The 17,478-nt window shown below is 39.1% G+C and overlaps 1 protein-coding gene across 1 annotated transcript in view; it reads right to left on the reverse strand.

Moving 5' to 3' along the window:
• Positions 1-17,478, reverse strand: part of pdgfc (platelet derived growth factor c) — a 128,134-nt gene that overhangs the window by 32,655 nt on the left and 78,001 nt on the right. Inside the window, exon 2 of the mRNA XM_062999877.1 lies at positions 8,320-8,515. Coding sequence (XP_062855947.1) covers positions 8,320-8,483 — 164 coding nt within the window. The 5' untranslated portion in view covers positions 8,484-8,515. The remainder of the gene's footprint in view (positions 1-8,319; positions 8,516-17,478) is intronic.

The following is a 17,478-nucleotide window of genomic DNA, read 5'->3' on the forward strand; positions in this document are numbered from 1 at the left end:
TGTTAGTCCTTCCTTTTCTAAGCATGCACACCTTCCCCACTGACTAGACGGGTAAGCAGCTTCACACCTTTGGCTTGTTAGGGATTCAGCAATATTACTTACACCTATATGATCCTTTTAGACTACCTAGACCAACTCCCCCATACTACCACAAGCATGCTTGGCTACCAGTATTGTATTACCAGTATAAACTGAATTATTATTTCAGTTCTATTAGAGGAACAGGATGTGCTTAGTAAGAGATTAGTCCTGACTATATTTTTTCCAAATTTTTTAACTCTATTTATTAAGAATTTCTAAAACAAATGACATCACTTTTCTACATAGTCGCCTTCCGGTGCATTTTTCACAGTGTCATACCAAGTTCTTTTTTATTTTACCCCTTTTTCTCCCACTTTTAATGCATCCAATTTCTACCCATCAATCATCCTCTCACTAATGCTGGTCCCTGCTCCTGGTTGGGGAGGACAAGGCTGCTCCACGTCCCCTCAGAAACGTGCACAGCAATCGAACATCTTATCACCCACACTTGATAAGCGCAGTGCAGTACAGCGCTGTGCACGGAGGGCCACACCCCCTACCGCACTCCTTTCCCATCTCCATGCAGGCGCCATCAATCAGCCAGCAGAGGTCGTAATCGCACTAGTCCCCACCCGGCTTTTAGTCCCGCCCCTTATCTGAACAACAGGCCAATCGTTGTTCATGTAGCCACTCAGCCTCAGCTGGCAAGGCAGAGCCGAGTTTCGATACGATGTATTCAAGATCTCAGCTCTGGTGAACAGCGTGCGCTTTACCGCTGCGCCACCTGAGCGACAAATTTTTGAATGCCATCAACAAAATTTTTTTTTTTGCCACTGATGCACTGCTGCTTTCACATCATCATCACATGAAAATCTTCTTCCCCTTAAAGCTTGTTTGAGCGGTCCAAAAAGGTGGAAATCAGATGGCGCTAAATTCTGACTATAAGCTCTCTCTCAGTCTCTCAGACACAACCAATTACTACTTATTCCGTCCTCAACGTTTACAACGAAAATATAAAAGTGCAATAACTTTCTGAAGATCCCACGTACCTCTTACTACTTTGAATAAAGTGTTGTTCTGAATTTATATCCTTTGCTCTGTGCTGACAGTGCAAAATGAATGCAATATCTGATAGGGTCCAGCCTGTGGCCGGTTTCGTGCCCAATTTGTTAGATCTCTTAAAACTAGATGTAAATCATATATAGCCATTAGTGAAAGCAGTTGCCAGGTTTCGCTTCCTTCTAATTTAATTAACTTAGTAACTGAGGGGTGTTATATATGAAAACATTTACTAGCTTGAAATACTCTTGTCTTACACATACCCATTTTACAACATTCGCTTATGTATCTGGAATTATGCACTCATGCCACTGAATTGGTCTGCATATCTTGGTAGGTCTTTTCAATTAATGAGAAGGTCTGTAATAATTTTAATAAAGGAATTCCTGTTTTACTCTTGAACACGGGGCAGGCTCTTCACGATTAGAGGCCATCCTTGGAACTGAAGTGAATAAAGAGAAATTATGAGTCTGTAAAAGAGAGAAGGGGAAATCTTAGGTTGTTGGGCTGACAGGGTGTCTCCCTCTTTGTGCTGAGCAGCCAAACCCCAAATATCTTGAATTAGTATTGACTGTTTGATACTGCTGATCCATAAGCCCTAAATGTTTCATCGCTCAACAGGACAGAATCCCAGAACTCCTTTATTTATATGGTTTTGAGCATGTTGAGCAGTCCAAGAACACAAATCTGCTAAAACCCTGATAGAACCCACGATTTTTTGTTTTTGCAAGAAATGAATAAGAGCATTAGTAAGTAAGTAAGTAAGTAAGTAAGTACAAGTCAGCTTAAGTGCTTAGTAAAGAGGTGGGTTTTTAATCATTTTTTAAAGACAGCAAGATACTCAGATCTTCGGACAGACAGGGGAAGCGTGTTCCACCACTTGGGTGCCAGTACAGAGAAGAGCTTTAATGCTTGTCTTCCTCGAGTTGTGAAGGATCAAGTCGAGCGAGACTAGTGGCTCGGAGGTTGCATGGTACAGAGCGGGGTTTGATTAGACCACGAAGGTAGCTTGGGGCTGGTCCATTTTTGGCTTTGGCATGCAACTGAATGTCAGTCAACAAATCTCTATACAGTTCTTCTCTATGCGGTTCTTAATTTGTTTTATCTCAAGCACACCTGATGCAACTAATAACGCTCTTTATTAGTTGTGTCAGGTGTGATTGAGACAAGACCTGGTTTGCAAATGTGTGCTTCTATGAGGGATTCTATTCTGGGGGTTGAATAATGTGTGGTGTTTGCATGTTCTCCCACCGCTTTTCCACCAAAATAAATGTTTCTTAGAACTTAGAACAAAACTGGTGTTTTGTAGAGAACCAACGTGCGTTTCCACCAGTTTTTGAGAACCAAGCCTACGCGTCATCAACGGTGGGCATTACACAATGTAAGTAAACATTATGGCGGAGCATGTAGATTATGTGAAAGCATTTGTGCTGTTGTTACAGATGTTCGTTTTTATGCAAAAAGCATCGCTCAACTATTGGTCATAAGAAGACGTAGACGTGTTTTTTTGCAGCTGTTGTTTTCTTTAGTTCATTGTTCATTGCTCAGCGCTCGACTTGAGCGGTGAAACATCACTAAAGTTCTACGACACAAACAAACATTAGTGTGAAATAACCATCAAATCTACTCTAAAATACAACATATATCTGTGTTTAACTGGATTTACTTCACGTGTGGTGTTTATGCAGCTTGGGGTTCTAAATCTTCTCAGGAGAGTCGAAAAAGCGTAACATGGCTGAATATACTGAAAGTACGACATAGGAACACTAATTTTCTCTCCGTTCATACTGGTTATAAGAGCTCTGTACTGGTTATAAATGCTCCGTACTGCCCAAATATATTGGTTTTAGTACAACAAGCCACACTTTATTACGCTTTATTTTCACGTTATGTGTTTTTCGTACTGTCACATTTACCACTTCATATTACACAGTTCATCTTTTTTAAGGCGCTTTGACAATATCAGCAGCAAACTGGATCAAAATCCAATTTGGTGAACTTTAAAAGATAAAAATGCAGCGTCAAGCTCCATACGAGACACCAGCGCAGTGGTTTAGCAAAGCACCCAAACATCTACACTTTCACACGCCCACCAATTACGTCACGGTTCGTGCTGTAAAACCAAGTATTCTGTGGTGCCAGATTAGAACGCTAGTTGCTGTCTGGAACCTCTTTTTTGGGTGGAAACACACGGAACTGGTTCAAAATAGTTTGCAAACCAAAACCGTTTCATGTCGGTGGAAAAGGGGTACCAGTGTTCATGTGGATTTGCTCTGCAGAATGCAAGAGATGGGGTATAGTGAAAAATGCTCCAAGGGCAATGCATTTTAATTACCCATAAAATGTGGTCTGATCACCATCCAAGTCATAGTAACAAACATATTCATCTAATAACTAATTATTGTGGATTTGATGTTTTGTTAAACAACTTGATCAATCACTAAACTGGAAAAATAATGTGAATACTGATACTGTAACTATTAAAACACCCTTTAGCCGCAACTTTACTGTCTGTACATACAACATTGTGAGGCTTAAGGTTTGGACTCGGCCATCTTTTTCTGTTGTTGATTAGTTAGTTAAGTGATTTAGGTCTTTCTTTTTGCATCCAGTCTTTTCCTTGATCATTTTTAAAATCCCAAATGCAGCCTCAGGTACCACAGAACATTAAGTTAAAACCTTTAAGTATTAATTATAAGTGCTCTTACGTCAACACACATGCCACATCCACACTTACACAGAGTACATGCTTAAAAATAGAGGTATTAAATGTACCTATACGTGGCACTGAGGAAGTGCTTCCCAAAGTACATATGTACTTTCTATTTGGAGACAGCTGGAGGCACTGTGTAGCTAGCTGGCTCTGCTCCAGCTCTGAGTGATTTATGCATTATCTGATCTCAAGTACCACTTTGAAGAACCAGGACGTCAGCCTACAGATTTTACTCAAATGTGTTACATCAATCTTTGGAGGTATCAAACAAGATAACTGTCTGATGATTTTTATTTATTAAACTGATGAAGTAGAAACATATTTTGCTTGTGGACTGCAAGTGTCTGTAATATTTCTACCACTACAGATCAATAAGCATCTCAAACCCATGGGTCCATGTCAAAAGAAGGTTGAGCCAATTGAAATGCTGTGAGCAGATGGGCTTTCATTTTTGTTAGGGTGGATGGAGCAGAACACATGACCAAAATTGATTGCTTCAAAAAGAAATGCAGGCCTTCTCCAAATGAACAGCAGCAGAAAAAGAGAGGGAGCTAGTCTGTAATTAAAGGTCTCTTTAATGTGGACAGGCTGGCCAGCATATTTGTGTGTGTATGTGTGTGTGTGCTTGCTAGTGGCAATCTCTGCTGAATTTTAAACAGATGCCCAGCAGTGACACGGGTGACTTAGCACATTATGGGCACGGCATTGATGGCTTGAAATGGAAATGGAAATACATTGGACGTTTCATAGGTTTGCTTCCCAAGATGACTCAGAAATTCATAGTTATAATTACACAAAATTACATACTTTCTACTCTCTATATTTAATAACTACACATTAAGAAAGTATATATTCAATTTGGCTGGGATTGTATTACTGGATATAATTACTAAGCACATCCCAGGGGTATAGTAGAAATTCTGTGCACACTGCAAAGGCATTCCTAGTAGATCCACTTTTTATCTGCAGAACATGAAAAATTACAAAGACTCTATTATTGTTACAAATGTTGCACAAAGTACCTATAGGATTATGATAAATTCAAGGATATGGATAAAATACATTTTTGAACTACAGAGGTTCATTTCCTTAAGAAAATGTGATTGTGATTGCAGCTCAGCACTGGTGGAGTATGTGGTGGGTTGAATAATTCTGATGAAAGGTGTGTGTGTGTGTGTGTGTGTGAGTGAATGCATATATGCAAAGAATTGGGGTGTATACCTTTGCTTTCTGTGTGGAGTTTGCATGTTCTCCCCGTGTCCGCGTGGGTTTCCTCCGGAAGCTCCGGTTTCCTCCCACAGTCCAAAGACATGCAAGTGAGGTGAATTGGAGATACTAAATTGTCCATGACTGTGTTCGATATAACTTTGTGAACTGATGAACCTTGTGTAATGAGTAGCTGTTCCTGTCATGAATGTAACCAAAGTGTGTCAAACATGATGTTAAAAATCATAATAAATAAATAAACTTTTCAATGTAAATAAATTAGGGCTGTCAAACGATTAAATTTTTTAATCGCGATTAATCTCAGAATTTCATATAGTTAATCGCGATTAATTGCATTTTAAAAAATCTGTGTAAATGTTATAGAAAACAAGGATTTTTAAGTGAAATGTTACAATTAAAATGGTGAACACATTTTATGCTAAATGTACTGATGTTAAAAACTGCTGGGACAAGAGAAAACTGTAAGGGAGTTTATTCACTCACATATTAGGCAGTAAATGTCAGATTGTAGGTTAGAATTTCTCCATCAGCAAACACTGTAGATCAGCGGTGCTTTAGATGGGATAAGGCGTAGTTATTGTAACAGACTTTTCTGTGGTTGTATCGTGACGATGGTTTGATGGACGTTTCTACACGAAGTGAGTGTGTTTTGACCCTTTGGGGCTTCCATAGTTCATGAACTAACGTGCTCGACTCAGCTTTCCGGTATTCGGTACAGAAGAAGAAGTTAATTAAGTGTAATAAAGTGTTCTGCTCCCGACAACTTGTGAATATAGCGTGTATTTATTTCTTTATTAAGCAAGTGCATCACTACCACGATCGGTTACATTATGTTAACAAACCGCAAATGAAAAACGGTGGCAAGTCCGACATTAAAATGTTTGTTCTACCAGTCAAGTGTCAACATGAACTAGAATTTGCGTTAATGGCACTATTTTTTTTAATCGCGTTAAATTGAGGTCGCGTTAATGCGTTATTATCGCGTTAACTTCGACAGCCCTAAAATAAATATACATAATAAGAGTATCACCACTGTAAGCAGCCATTAAATGAAGAGGAAACACAGCATAAGAGAGAATAAGAGAGAGAGCTAAATGCTGTGAGATCACCACATTTTTGTAAGCTTTATAAAAGGAGGGGTGTTATATATGAAAACATTTACTAGCTTGAAATACTCTTGTCTTACACATACCCATTTTACAACATTCGCTTATGTATCTGGAATTATGCACTCATGCCACTGAATTGGTCTACATATCTTGGTAGGTCTTTTCAATTAATGAGAAGGTCTGTAATAATTTTAATAAAGGAATTCCTGTTTTACTCTTGAACACGGGGCAGGCTCTTCACGATTAGAGGCCATCCTTGGAACTTAAGTGAATAAAGAGAAATTATGAGTCTGTAAAAGAGAGAAGGGGAAATCTTAGGTTGTTGGGCTGACATGGTGTCTCCCTCTTTGTGCTGAGCAGCCAAACCCCAAATATCTTGAATTAGTATTGACTGTTTGATACTGCTGATCCATAAGCCCTAAATGTTTCATCACTCAACAGGACAGAATCCCAGAACTCCTTTATTTATATGGTTTTGAGCATGTTGAGCAGTCCAAGAACACAAAGCTGCTGGCTCTGCTCCAGCTCTGAGTGATTTATGCATTATCCGATCTCAAGTACCACTTTGAAGAACCAGGACGTCAGCCTACAGATTTTACTCAAATGTGTTACATCAATCTTTGGAGGTATCAAACAAGATAACTGTCTGATGATTTTTATTTATTAAACTGATGAAGTAGAAACATATTTTGCTTGTGGACTGCAAGTGTCTGTAATATTTCTACCACTACAGATCAAACAGATCATTTTTGTAAGCTTTATAAAAGGATTTGCCTAGCTGTGGGGCATGATTTTGTTGTTATTAATATGTAAGTGTTATCCATCACACCTCACATATCTACATGTAAGTGCAAGCTGCACTGACTTTCTCAATGTGTTTTTATATACTAAATTGTCCATGACTGTGTTCGATATAACCTTGTGAACTGATGAACCTTGTGTAATGAGTAACTACTGTTCCTGTCATGAATGTAACCAAAGTGTAAAACATGACGTTAAAATCCCAACAAACAAACAAACAAACAAACAAGTATACCTTTGCTCAGTTAGGTGATTGTGTATGTAAACATGTATTTGATGAGGGTGTGATTACTTTTGCTCAGACAGGTGATTGTGTGTGTGCAAGCACCTATTTAGTGGGGGTGGGGACACTTGCTCAGACAGGTGACTGTGTGCAAATATGTATTTGATGAGGGTGTGAATACTGTTGCTATGACAGGCAATGTCAGCGGGTTTGTGAATAATAAGATTAAATGGGAGAGAGAAATGAGGAAAAAAGATAAATGGAGAAATGTGGATTAGATTAGAGCTTGTTGACTTGCACAGGACTACACACAGTTTGGCGGGTGTCAGGTTAATGAAACTCTAGAGCTTGGGCGCATCGACAAAAATGAATAGGAGTGAAAAGGAGGAGTGAGGAAAGAAAAAACACAGGAATGGTTTGGAGTTTAATAATCCAAAGGTGTCTGTCAGGTAAAAGAAAGATAGTGTTTCCTAGATAAGGGCAAAAATGAATGGGAGTGAATGGAAGGAACAAGGGATTTGGAATAAACACAGATGTGGCATGTGAACGAGTGCAAGTATTCAAAATCTGTATGCAAGGCATGGTTTTAGAGTCAATATCTCAAAAATTGCAGTTGACGAGGAAGAAAGCCATACAGAAAAAAAGGATAAATATTAATAATAACTAGAAAATGCATTTCATGAAGAAAATGCAGACTGCTAGTGCAGTATAAATGAATCCCAATATGTGCTAAACTGTTGTTAGGTGGTGACTAAGTTGGTGCCAGTCAGTTGGTAGGCTAACAGGTTAGTTGCTTAGGAATTACTAAGCTCTTTCTAGGTGGTTGTTATGTGATTGATGTATGTATGATTTACAGTTTGGTCTAGGGTTGAACAAGTGTGATTAAATATCTTCTAACCAACAACACTGTTCAAGGAATCAGGAGGATAGCTTGTGCTTGCCAGGATGCCATGAGAATTGCAAAAGCATACCAGGTGTTAACATTTCCACTGGTTGTAATAAGGAGAAGTTTGCATAGTCCCCAAGGTGGTTCCAAGACATTGTAAAGTTCCATACTGCCTATTAATAATCTGCATATTATAAACATGCAAATATTTAGTGACTCATTACAGGAAACCTTTGTTAGAAAAATACGTATCATACTGCACCATCAAGTGCTTTCTTACTTGCAGATGCCATCTTCAGGATCTTCCAGGCCGAATCGTGAATCAAAGGTCAGCTGGATTCTGGAGTTGTCACTGGCTGCCACTAGCCGCCACATGATCACAGTACTCCGTGGATAAGTGTGTGGGAATCCGGGACTGTGGATCATCCCCTCCCCACTTACCATGATTACCTTCTCATGCTGAGACTCCTGAACTCCTACACACATAGAGACAGAGTACAAGATATTAGAGAAGTTTATACAATAGCTACTGAGTATCATGCTTTCTAAATATATGAATTAATTCATTATAAAAGTAGATCTAGTCAAAGGTTTACTCACACTTACACCAGATAAAATGTAATTATGTTAAAGTGAAATTATTACAGTGATCATAAGGATTTACACCAAAGCTGTTTTAATATTTTTGTATATTGCACAAGACAAAGGCAGCATATCTGATATTGAGAATCAAAAGAACAGCAAAAGTATTGGTTTAATATATTTATTTATTTATTAGGATTTTAACATCATGTTTTACACACTTTGGTTACATTCATGACAGACATGTAGTTATTCATCACACAAGATTCATCAGTTTACGAGTTTAATGTCATACACAGTCACGGACAATTTTGTATCTCCAATTCACCTCACTTGTATGTCTCTGGACTGTGGGAGGAAACTGGAGCTTCCGCAGACACTGGGAGAACAAGCAAACTCCACACAGAAAGGACCCAAATTGCTCTATCTGGAAATCGAACCCAGGACCCTCTAGCTGTGAGGCGACAGTGCTACCCCTATTGGTTTAATACATCAGTTCTGAATATACTGTATTTGTTAACTATTGATAATTATACTTAAAAAAAGAGAATGTGACGAAATAAGTGGGTTAACATGTTTCTACTACACTCATTGCTAACAAGCATGAAACAAATGATATTAAATATGTTGGATGCTTCCAGCTTATGCCTAGTTCACACTACACGATTTTTGCCCTGATTTTCGCTCGGTGACCGGTCGGCGATTGATTTTCCGGGTCGGGAGCAACTCAGCGTTCACTCGGCGATCAAAACTCGGCTCTCAGTCGCTAAGTGTGAACTATCCAACAACTCGACCCGCTCGGCGACCGGATCGAGTTTTCTAGCACGTCAGATATCTGATCTCAGATGGGCAACTGGGAATGAGTGACATGTCGAACAGCCAATGAGAACACAGGATGCGGTGTGAGGGGAAATGCAGAAGAGGATATAGTTTATATCAGGATACACCGGCACACACACGTAGTATTTCTGATTTGATCGTCCTCTACAAAACATAATGCCCACGCTGCATTACAAAATTATTAATTAACATCCACTTTACTACAGAACAAGCCATATACTGTTCGTGTGGCCAAATCCACTCAGATTCATTTATTTTTCCTCTTTGATTTTACACTGCACATCAGACCACAAACAGCTTTGATCACTCGCTACTTGTTGACGTGCATTTTTGGACGTGGTGTCATTAAAACCCTCGTCACTTCTCACGTGTGTTTTTGTAAAGAAGAAAAAAAAGGAGACCAGAGAAGCTCGCCTGTGATTCCAGTTGGTGATGGATCGTGTAGTGTGAAACCCCCTATCGCCGATCAGTCGTGTAGTGTGAAATATACACCGACTGAAAGACTCCCGAGTGCAAGAGATTCAGTTGTGTAGTGTGAACTGTACAGCGACCTGACGACTTGGAAAGTCGTGTAGTGTGAACTTGGCATTAGTGGCAACAGTTGGGAATGGTTAGTGCCGGACCTTACAAATGCTCTTTTTATTGACTGTCACATATTACTGTGAAAGGCTGTTAGGGGAGGTTATGACTCCATGTTTTGGAGTGGGGCGTCCTTTAAGCTCATGGACTAGTGTGATCATAATTCCAGCCCTATAATGCATACACAAGAATATTAACCACTGTATAAAAAGGTATGTGCTAAAAAATTTAATTTGTTGGAATTCAAAGTGCTTTTTCTCGATTCTTCATTTCTGCCAAATTAAAATTCTGCTGAGCATGCATTATAATTTTAATTTATTTATATATTAGGATTTTAACGTCATGTTTTACACACTTTGGTTACATTCATGACAGAAACAGTAGTTACTCGCCACACAAGATTAATGTCAAACACAGTCATGGTCAATTTTGTATCTTCAATTCACCTCAGTTGCATGTCTTATGGACTGTGGGAGGAACCCATAGGAAACCCACACAGACATGGGGAGAACATGCAAACTCCACACAGAAAGGACCTGGACCGCTCCACCTGGGGATCAAACCCAGAACCTTCTAGCTGCGAGGCGACAGTGCTACCCACTGAGCCACCGTGCCGCCCCTTATAATTTGAATATACAACTCATTGCCTTTCTTCGAGAAATTTGAACCTTTAAACTCAACGTTTCCCTTAAACTCAACGTGTGAATTTTTTTGGGGGGGAATATTTATATAATTTTAAATTAACAATGAACAGTTGCTTTGTTCAGCGCTCGGCTTGACCAGTGCGGTAAAACGTCATCGAAGTGTGCATATAAGACGAAACTGCATTTGTGTGGAATAACTGTCAGATTTACTCTGAAAGCGTCCACCTGTATCTGTGTTTTCCTCACTGTTCCACTTTTAAATTTGTGTTATAGCTCGGGGTTCTAAGAAATGGTCAGAATTAGCTTTTTATTTCAGTGTTTTTTCTATTATATGTGTTATTTTCAGTGTACATGTGTCAAAAACAACCCAATTATTATTACATAAGCTTAAAATATATGTAAGTCCACTGGACCATGGAACGCATTAACAGGTTTTCCATACATCCTTATGGGAAAAAATACCTTGAAACTCAATGCCTTTTAAACTCAACGTCAGTCCCAGAATCGTTGAGTTGACGTTGAGTTTCAAGGTACCACTCTAATTCAGAAAGTAATGAACTATTCACAGGAAAGAATAAATCAAATCAGATAAGGCTTATCCCTATTAAATATTGATTATATGATGCCCTGACAATCCTAAAATAGATAAACAAAGGTATTTTCAAAATCAATAACTTGAAATTAGTGCTTAATTAATGCTGCCAGCTATCCATCATCCAGATAATAAGATAAGATAAGAAGATAAATAATCTCAGCCATAATTCTTTTAACATTATTCACAGAGCCAAGGTCCACTGGAGAAATTATGTCTTACAGATAGTCTGGTGATCCCCATAGTATTTGTGGCCAAGAATAGAATAGTCTGGACTGACCTTCTCAGCCAAATGCCTACATGACCTTCCCCAGAAAAAGAGGATAGAAGGTGAGATTATATGAACATTCAGCCTCAACTTGCTTTGCCTTGAGGCACTAAGTTTAAAAAAGTTCAGTCATGTCTGAACCACTACCAATACAAGAAACCATTCATTTTTTGTACGCTTGTTAGTCTTGCTTGTAGCAACAATGACAGCTGTTTATGAATGACCCCTGATCATCCATAAAACATTAAAATAGAAAATGTGCTACAAGCCAGCAGTTTAAAGGTATGGCGTTCTTTTTTATGTTTCAGTCAGTAGGAGAGTAGCAGATTGAGGCAATTGTTAGTTTATGTACGTATAATGTTAACACTTGATTTATGAACGCGATTTATGAACAAGATTTGAGGCCACACAACAAAGTTTGAACCACACAACATAAGTTGCAAACCTGGCTGCTCTGAAGCTGGGAGGGCAAAAGCCAAAAATCAAAAATAAATCAACATATTATTATTATATTATTATTACATTACATTAGAATCATATGCACAGTTTAAAATACACAGATCAGGCATGCCATTATGACCACCTTCCTAACATTGTGTTGGTCCCACTTTTGCTGCCTAAACAGCCCTGAGCCGTCGAGGCATGGACTCCACTAGACCCCTGAAGGTATGCTGTGGTAAGTTGTTAGCAGCATATCCTTTAACTCCTGTAAGTTGCGAGGGTGGGGCCTCCATGGATCGGACTTGTTTGTCCAGCACATCCCACAGATGCTCGATTGGATTGAGATCTGGGGAATTTGGAGGCCAAGTCAACACCTCAAACTCGTTGTTGTGCTCCTCAAACCATTCCTGAACCATTTTTGCTTTGTGGCACGGCACATTATCCTGCTGAAAGAGGCCACAGCAATCAGGGAATACCGTTTCCATGAAAGGGTGTACATGGTCTGCAACAATGCTTAGGTAGCTGGTACGTGTCACATCTACATGGATGGCAGCAGGCATGTGCACAGACATTTTTGGGGGCAGGTGCTCAAGCCAAAAAAAAGGGCACCCATCGCCAAAATTATTAGTAAAATAAAAAAAAACAGTAGAATATTTAACTTACATATTTATTTTGTTAACACAATCAATACAAATCTAATCAAATAACTCAAATTATCAAATTGCATAAATAAATGAAAAACAGGCAAAAACAAGGCCATATTGTGCACGCGTTTTAATAACCAAACATCTCATACTGATACATCTCCCTCATTAGCTTTACTGGTAGATGGCCTAATCCAGGATAAAAGAGAGCTGCTACCCTGAGCTGCTTGTTGTAGTTCCTTTTCTTTCTGCTTTTGTAACCTTTCTTTTCTTGGCATTATGCTGCAAAATTTGTAAATGAGATAAATCAATGTTGTGCATAATAATCAAGAGTGACTTACTGAATCTCCATAAAGGGTATACTTCATTTTACTGTTTTCTGACAGAGTTGAAGCATTACACTAATAATATACCATTACTAGTATCAATTTACCTCACCAGACTGTCATGTAGCTCAACTTAAGACCTACCTTTGATTTCAAATCAGAAACCCACTTTGGGTACTTAATGTTAACAATGGGCCTATTATCATGCCAGTAAAATCAAATAAACAGCTAAAAAACATTTTCTTATTTATTCATCATTTTTTGTATGCTGTTCTATATCATAGAGCGTTTTATTTAGCCTTCTACATATATAAGTTTGTAATGTTAATTATTCTTCATTTGTAAACCTCAACTGTTGAAGTATAAATGCTTGCATGAAAATAACTTGTTTGTATCTATTTTCAACACTTTACTGTGAGAGCTACTTGACTTGAAATAAAAGCAATATTTATAAAACAAAGTTTGTAGGTTGTGAGGGACATTAATAAGTGTATATTAAAAATAGTTTGACATTATTATAATAAATTATCTTAGAGTTTAATAGATTTATTTGTCTCTAATATAAAAATATTATGGATTTACTGATTTTAACTATAAATTAAAATAAAATTAAAATAAAAGCATTATCTATAAAACAAGGTTTGTAGGTTGTGAGGAACATTAATATGTGTTTATAAAAAATAGTTTGACATGATTCCATCAATATATTAAAATATTTGAATGGATTTATTTCTCTGTAATAAGTGCAGAGTAAATGTTTCCTACGTTTTTCTGTTAGTGTGATGACGCTCCCTAACGCGTTAGCTGGACTTGGCGCTTGATCAGCGGTTTCATTTTAATTTTTCTTTAAATAAATACATTTAACCTTAAAATTATTATAAAATAGTTTTTGTAGTATGTAGCCTACTTTAATCTGTGTGAGAATTCGTAAAATAAGTAGGTGTTAGGTGTTTTATATAGATCGGAATAGCGAATGTTAAACGAATGTTAAACAGCTGGACAAGGCTTTGAAATCACGTATTTCCTGACTCATGAGTACAGAACGTGTAGGCTCTGTGTTATGCATGGATGCTCTTTGTATGAAACACTGTCATTACCTGTCTGTAGTAAGTGTGTAGCAGCGGTTTGGCCTGGAGCTCAGCACTGCATGAGTGTAACCGGAGGAGGAGGAGGGAAGGGCAGGGCGGGAATCAGATCGAGGCAGAATTCTTACAAGAACTCAAATAAATGCCCGTCAGATATCAAAACACTTTTGGGGGGAATTGATGACAGAAAGGGTAATTTTTATTTTTAAATATTGATGAATGTAGAAAAAAAAATTGGGCTCCAGCAGAAAGGGCACTTTTCTCATCCCCAGGGCAAAAGGGCAGGTGCTTGAGCACCACTAGGGGTCTATCTGTGCACGTGCCTGGATGGCAGGACCCAAGGTTTCCCAGCAGAACATTGCCCAAAGCATCACACTGCCTCCGCTGGCTTGCCTTCTTCCCATAGTGCATCCTGGTGCCATGTGTTCCCCAGGTAAGCGACGAACACGCACTCGGCCATCCACGTGATGTAAAAGAAAACGTGATTCATCAGACCAGGCCACCTTCTTCCATTGCTCCGTGGTCCAGTTCTGATGCTCACGTGCCCATTGTTGGCGATTTCAGCGGTGGACAGTGGTCAGCATGGGCACCCTGACTGGTCTGCGGCTATGCAGCCCCATACGCAAGAAACTGTGATGCACTGTGTGTTCTGACACCTTTCCATCAGAACCAGCATTAACTTCTTCAGCAATTTGAGCTACAGTAGCTCATCTGTTGGATCGGACCACACAGGCCAGCCTTCGCTGCCCAAATTAGCCTTGGCCGCCCATGACCCTGTCGCCGGTTTACCACCTTCCTTCCATGGACCACTTTTGATAGATACTGACCACTGCAGACCGGGAACACCCAACAAGAGCTGCAGTTTTGGTGCTCTGACCCAGTCATCTAGGCATCACAGTTTGGCCCTTGTCAAACTCGCTCAAATCCTTACGCTTGCCCATTTTTTCTGCCTCCAACACATCAACTTTGAGGATAAACTGTAATATTTACCACACACTAACAGGTGCTGTGATGAAGAGATAATCAGTGTTATTTACTTCACCTGTCAGTGGTCATAATGTTATGCCTGGTCGCTGTATAATGACACAGGTTTAGCATATCTGAATTAATATTAGCAATATTTTTATTTATCTATTTAGAAAGAAGTGGTTCCCTTATTCAGGTGTCACAAAGAAAGCTTTTTTTTCTCAAACTAAAGATACAGTATAGTTGTTACGTAATAAATACATAAAATAAAATAACAATAAACCGGATTTATGGAGCACTTTAATTTAAGTAGTAATTTAGCTGGGTAAAACGTAAGGCCAGCTAAGCAGCACCCAACTCTATGTTTATTATGTGCGTGGAGTTACTATTGATTTTACCTTTAAATAATTGCTTTTTAATTAAAACATCAAATTATCCATAAATATTTGTTCTCAGGGACAGTTTAGTTGTAAATTGCTAAAGTAATGTGAGCTTTTTTCAAGCCTACTTTACTGGCTTGCCTGCAGTCTGGATCTGTCTACTGTTGAAAATGTATGGTTCATTATGAAGAAGAGAATCAGATAATGTCCTTTGAGCAGCTAAAGTCTCATATCAAACAAGTATTTTTTCTTCTATTTTATTTATGCATTGTCTTCCATTGTCTCCCAATTCAGCATAGTCAATTTGTCTTTTGCTGCTGGGGGATCCCTAATTGCAGTTGAGGTGGGTATAATGCTGCTCACGTCTCCTCCGACCCGCACGCAGCCCTTTGCGGAACCCTTTTTTACTTATGCACTCTGCACAAACGCATCTCTATCTGCTAATTAGGGTCCTTACACAGCGTTTGAAGATCCCACCCACATAGTCCGGTTATCCCGCCCTAGCAGAACTATTGCAGACACTGCCAATTATGCCTGCTAGATGGGCACAGTCGACCGGTGGCAACGCCGAGTTTCAAACCGAGGAGTTCACAATCTCGGCGCTGGTGTGCTAGCGGAATATCCCGCTGCGCCACTTGGGCGCTTATCAACAAGTATGAAGACGAATTTCATTTGCAAAACTGCAACTGTTAGTGTCTTCAGTTTCCAAAGCATTAAATACAGAATACAGTGCTAAACATGCAATACAGCACTGTTACAGGGATCAAATTCTAAATGAGTTCATATTTACAAACTACACCGATCAGCCATAACATTAAAACCACCTCCTTGTTTCTACACTCACTGTCCATTTTATCAGCTCCACTTACCATATAGCAGCACTTTGTAGTACTATAATTACTGACTGTAGTCCATTTATTTCTCTACATACTTTTTTAGCCTGCTTTCACCCTGTTCTTTAATGGTCAGGACCACTACAGAGCAGGTATTATTTGGGTGGTGGATCATTCTCAGCACTGCAATGACACTGACATGGCAGTGCTGTGTTAGTGTGTGTTGTGCTGTTATGAGTGGATCAGACACAGCAGCGCTGCTGGAGTTTTTAAATACTGTGTCCACTCACTGTCCACTCTATTAGACACTCTTACCTAGTTGGTCCAGAGACGATCGCTCATCTATTGCTGCTGTTTGAGTTGATCATCTTCTAGACCTTGATCACTGGTCACAGGACGCTGCCAACGGGGCACTGTTGGCTGGATATTTTTGGGTGGTGGACTATTCTCAGTCCAGCAGTGACAGTGAGGTGTTTAAAAACTCCAGCATCGGTGCTGTGTCTGATCCACTTATACCAGCACAACACACTTACACACCACCACCATGTCAGTGTCACTGCAGTGCTGAGAATGATCCACCACCCAAATAATACCTAGAGTGAAAGCAGGCAAAAAAAAGTATATAGAGAAACAGATGGACTACAGTCAGTAATTGTAGAACTACAAAGTATATGGTAAGTGGAGCTAATTAAATGGACAGTGAGTGTAGAAACAAGGAGGTGGTTTTAATGTTATGGCTGATCGGTGTACAATGTAGTTAATCAGTGAAAACGATTAATAAATCACAGATACCTCTTTTTCATCCCAACATTTGTGGAAATGGGGTTTGTAGAAGACACAGTTGAAGGTAACTTGTTGAAAAAATACATTATGTGTCCAAACCTGATATGATTTGATGGGTTTGGATAGCTATCTCAGGTTTTTTGGCAAGCTGTGTGTCAAGCTCAATGCCAAGTTCAGACATAATGGCCCGAGATGACTGCATGCTGTTCCTCTGGATCTCATATTTTGACAGTTTTAAAAATGGTGAACAAATTATAATGACATTATCAGCACATCACACAGTACTTATAAATGTGTCAACTGGAAAAGATGCTTTTCAGACCACAGGAGGTTATGGGAGGAATGGAAAGAAATGACCCATAAATAATGGGCAGTGCCGACGCTTCTAATGAATTAAGTGGAACGGTGCATGTAGTAAGCGTGTCTGCAGTAAAATCATGTGATGTTGTGAAGGAAGTGTGTGATGGAAACAGACA

Source organism: Trichomycterus rosablanca, chromosome 8, assembly GCF_030014385.1.
Source record: "Trichomycterus rosablanca isolate fTriRos1 chromosome 8, fTriRos1.hap1, whole genome shotgun sequence".
NCBI classification, from domain to species: domain Eukaryota; kingdom Metazoa; phylum Chordata; class Actinopteri; order Siluriformes; family Trichomycteridae; genus Trichomycterus; species Trichomycterus rosablanca.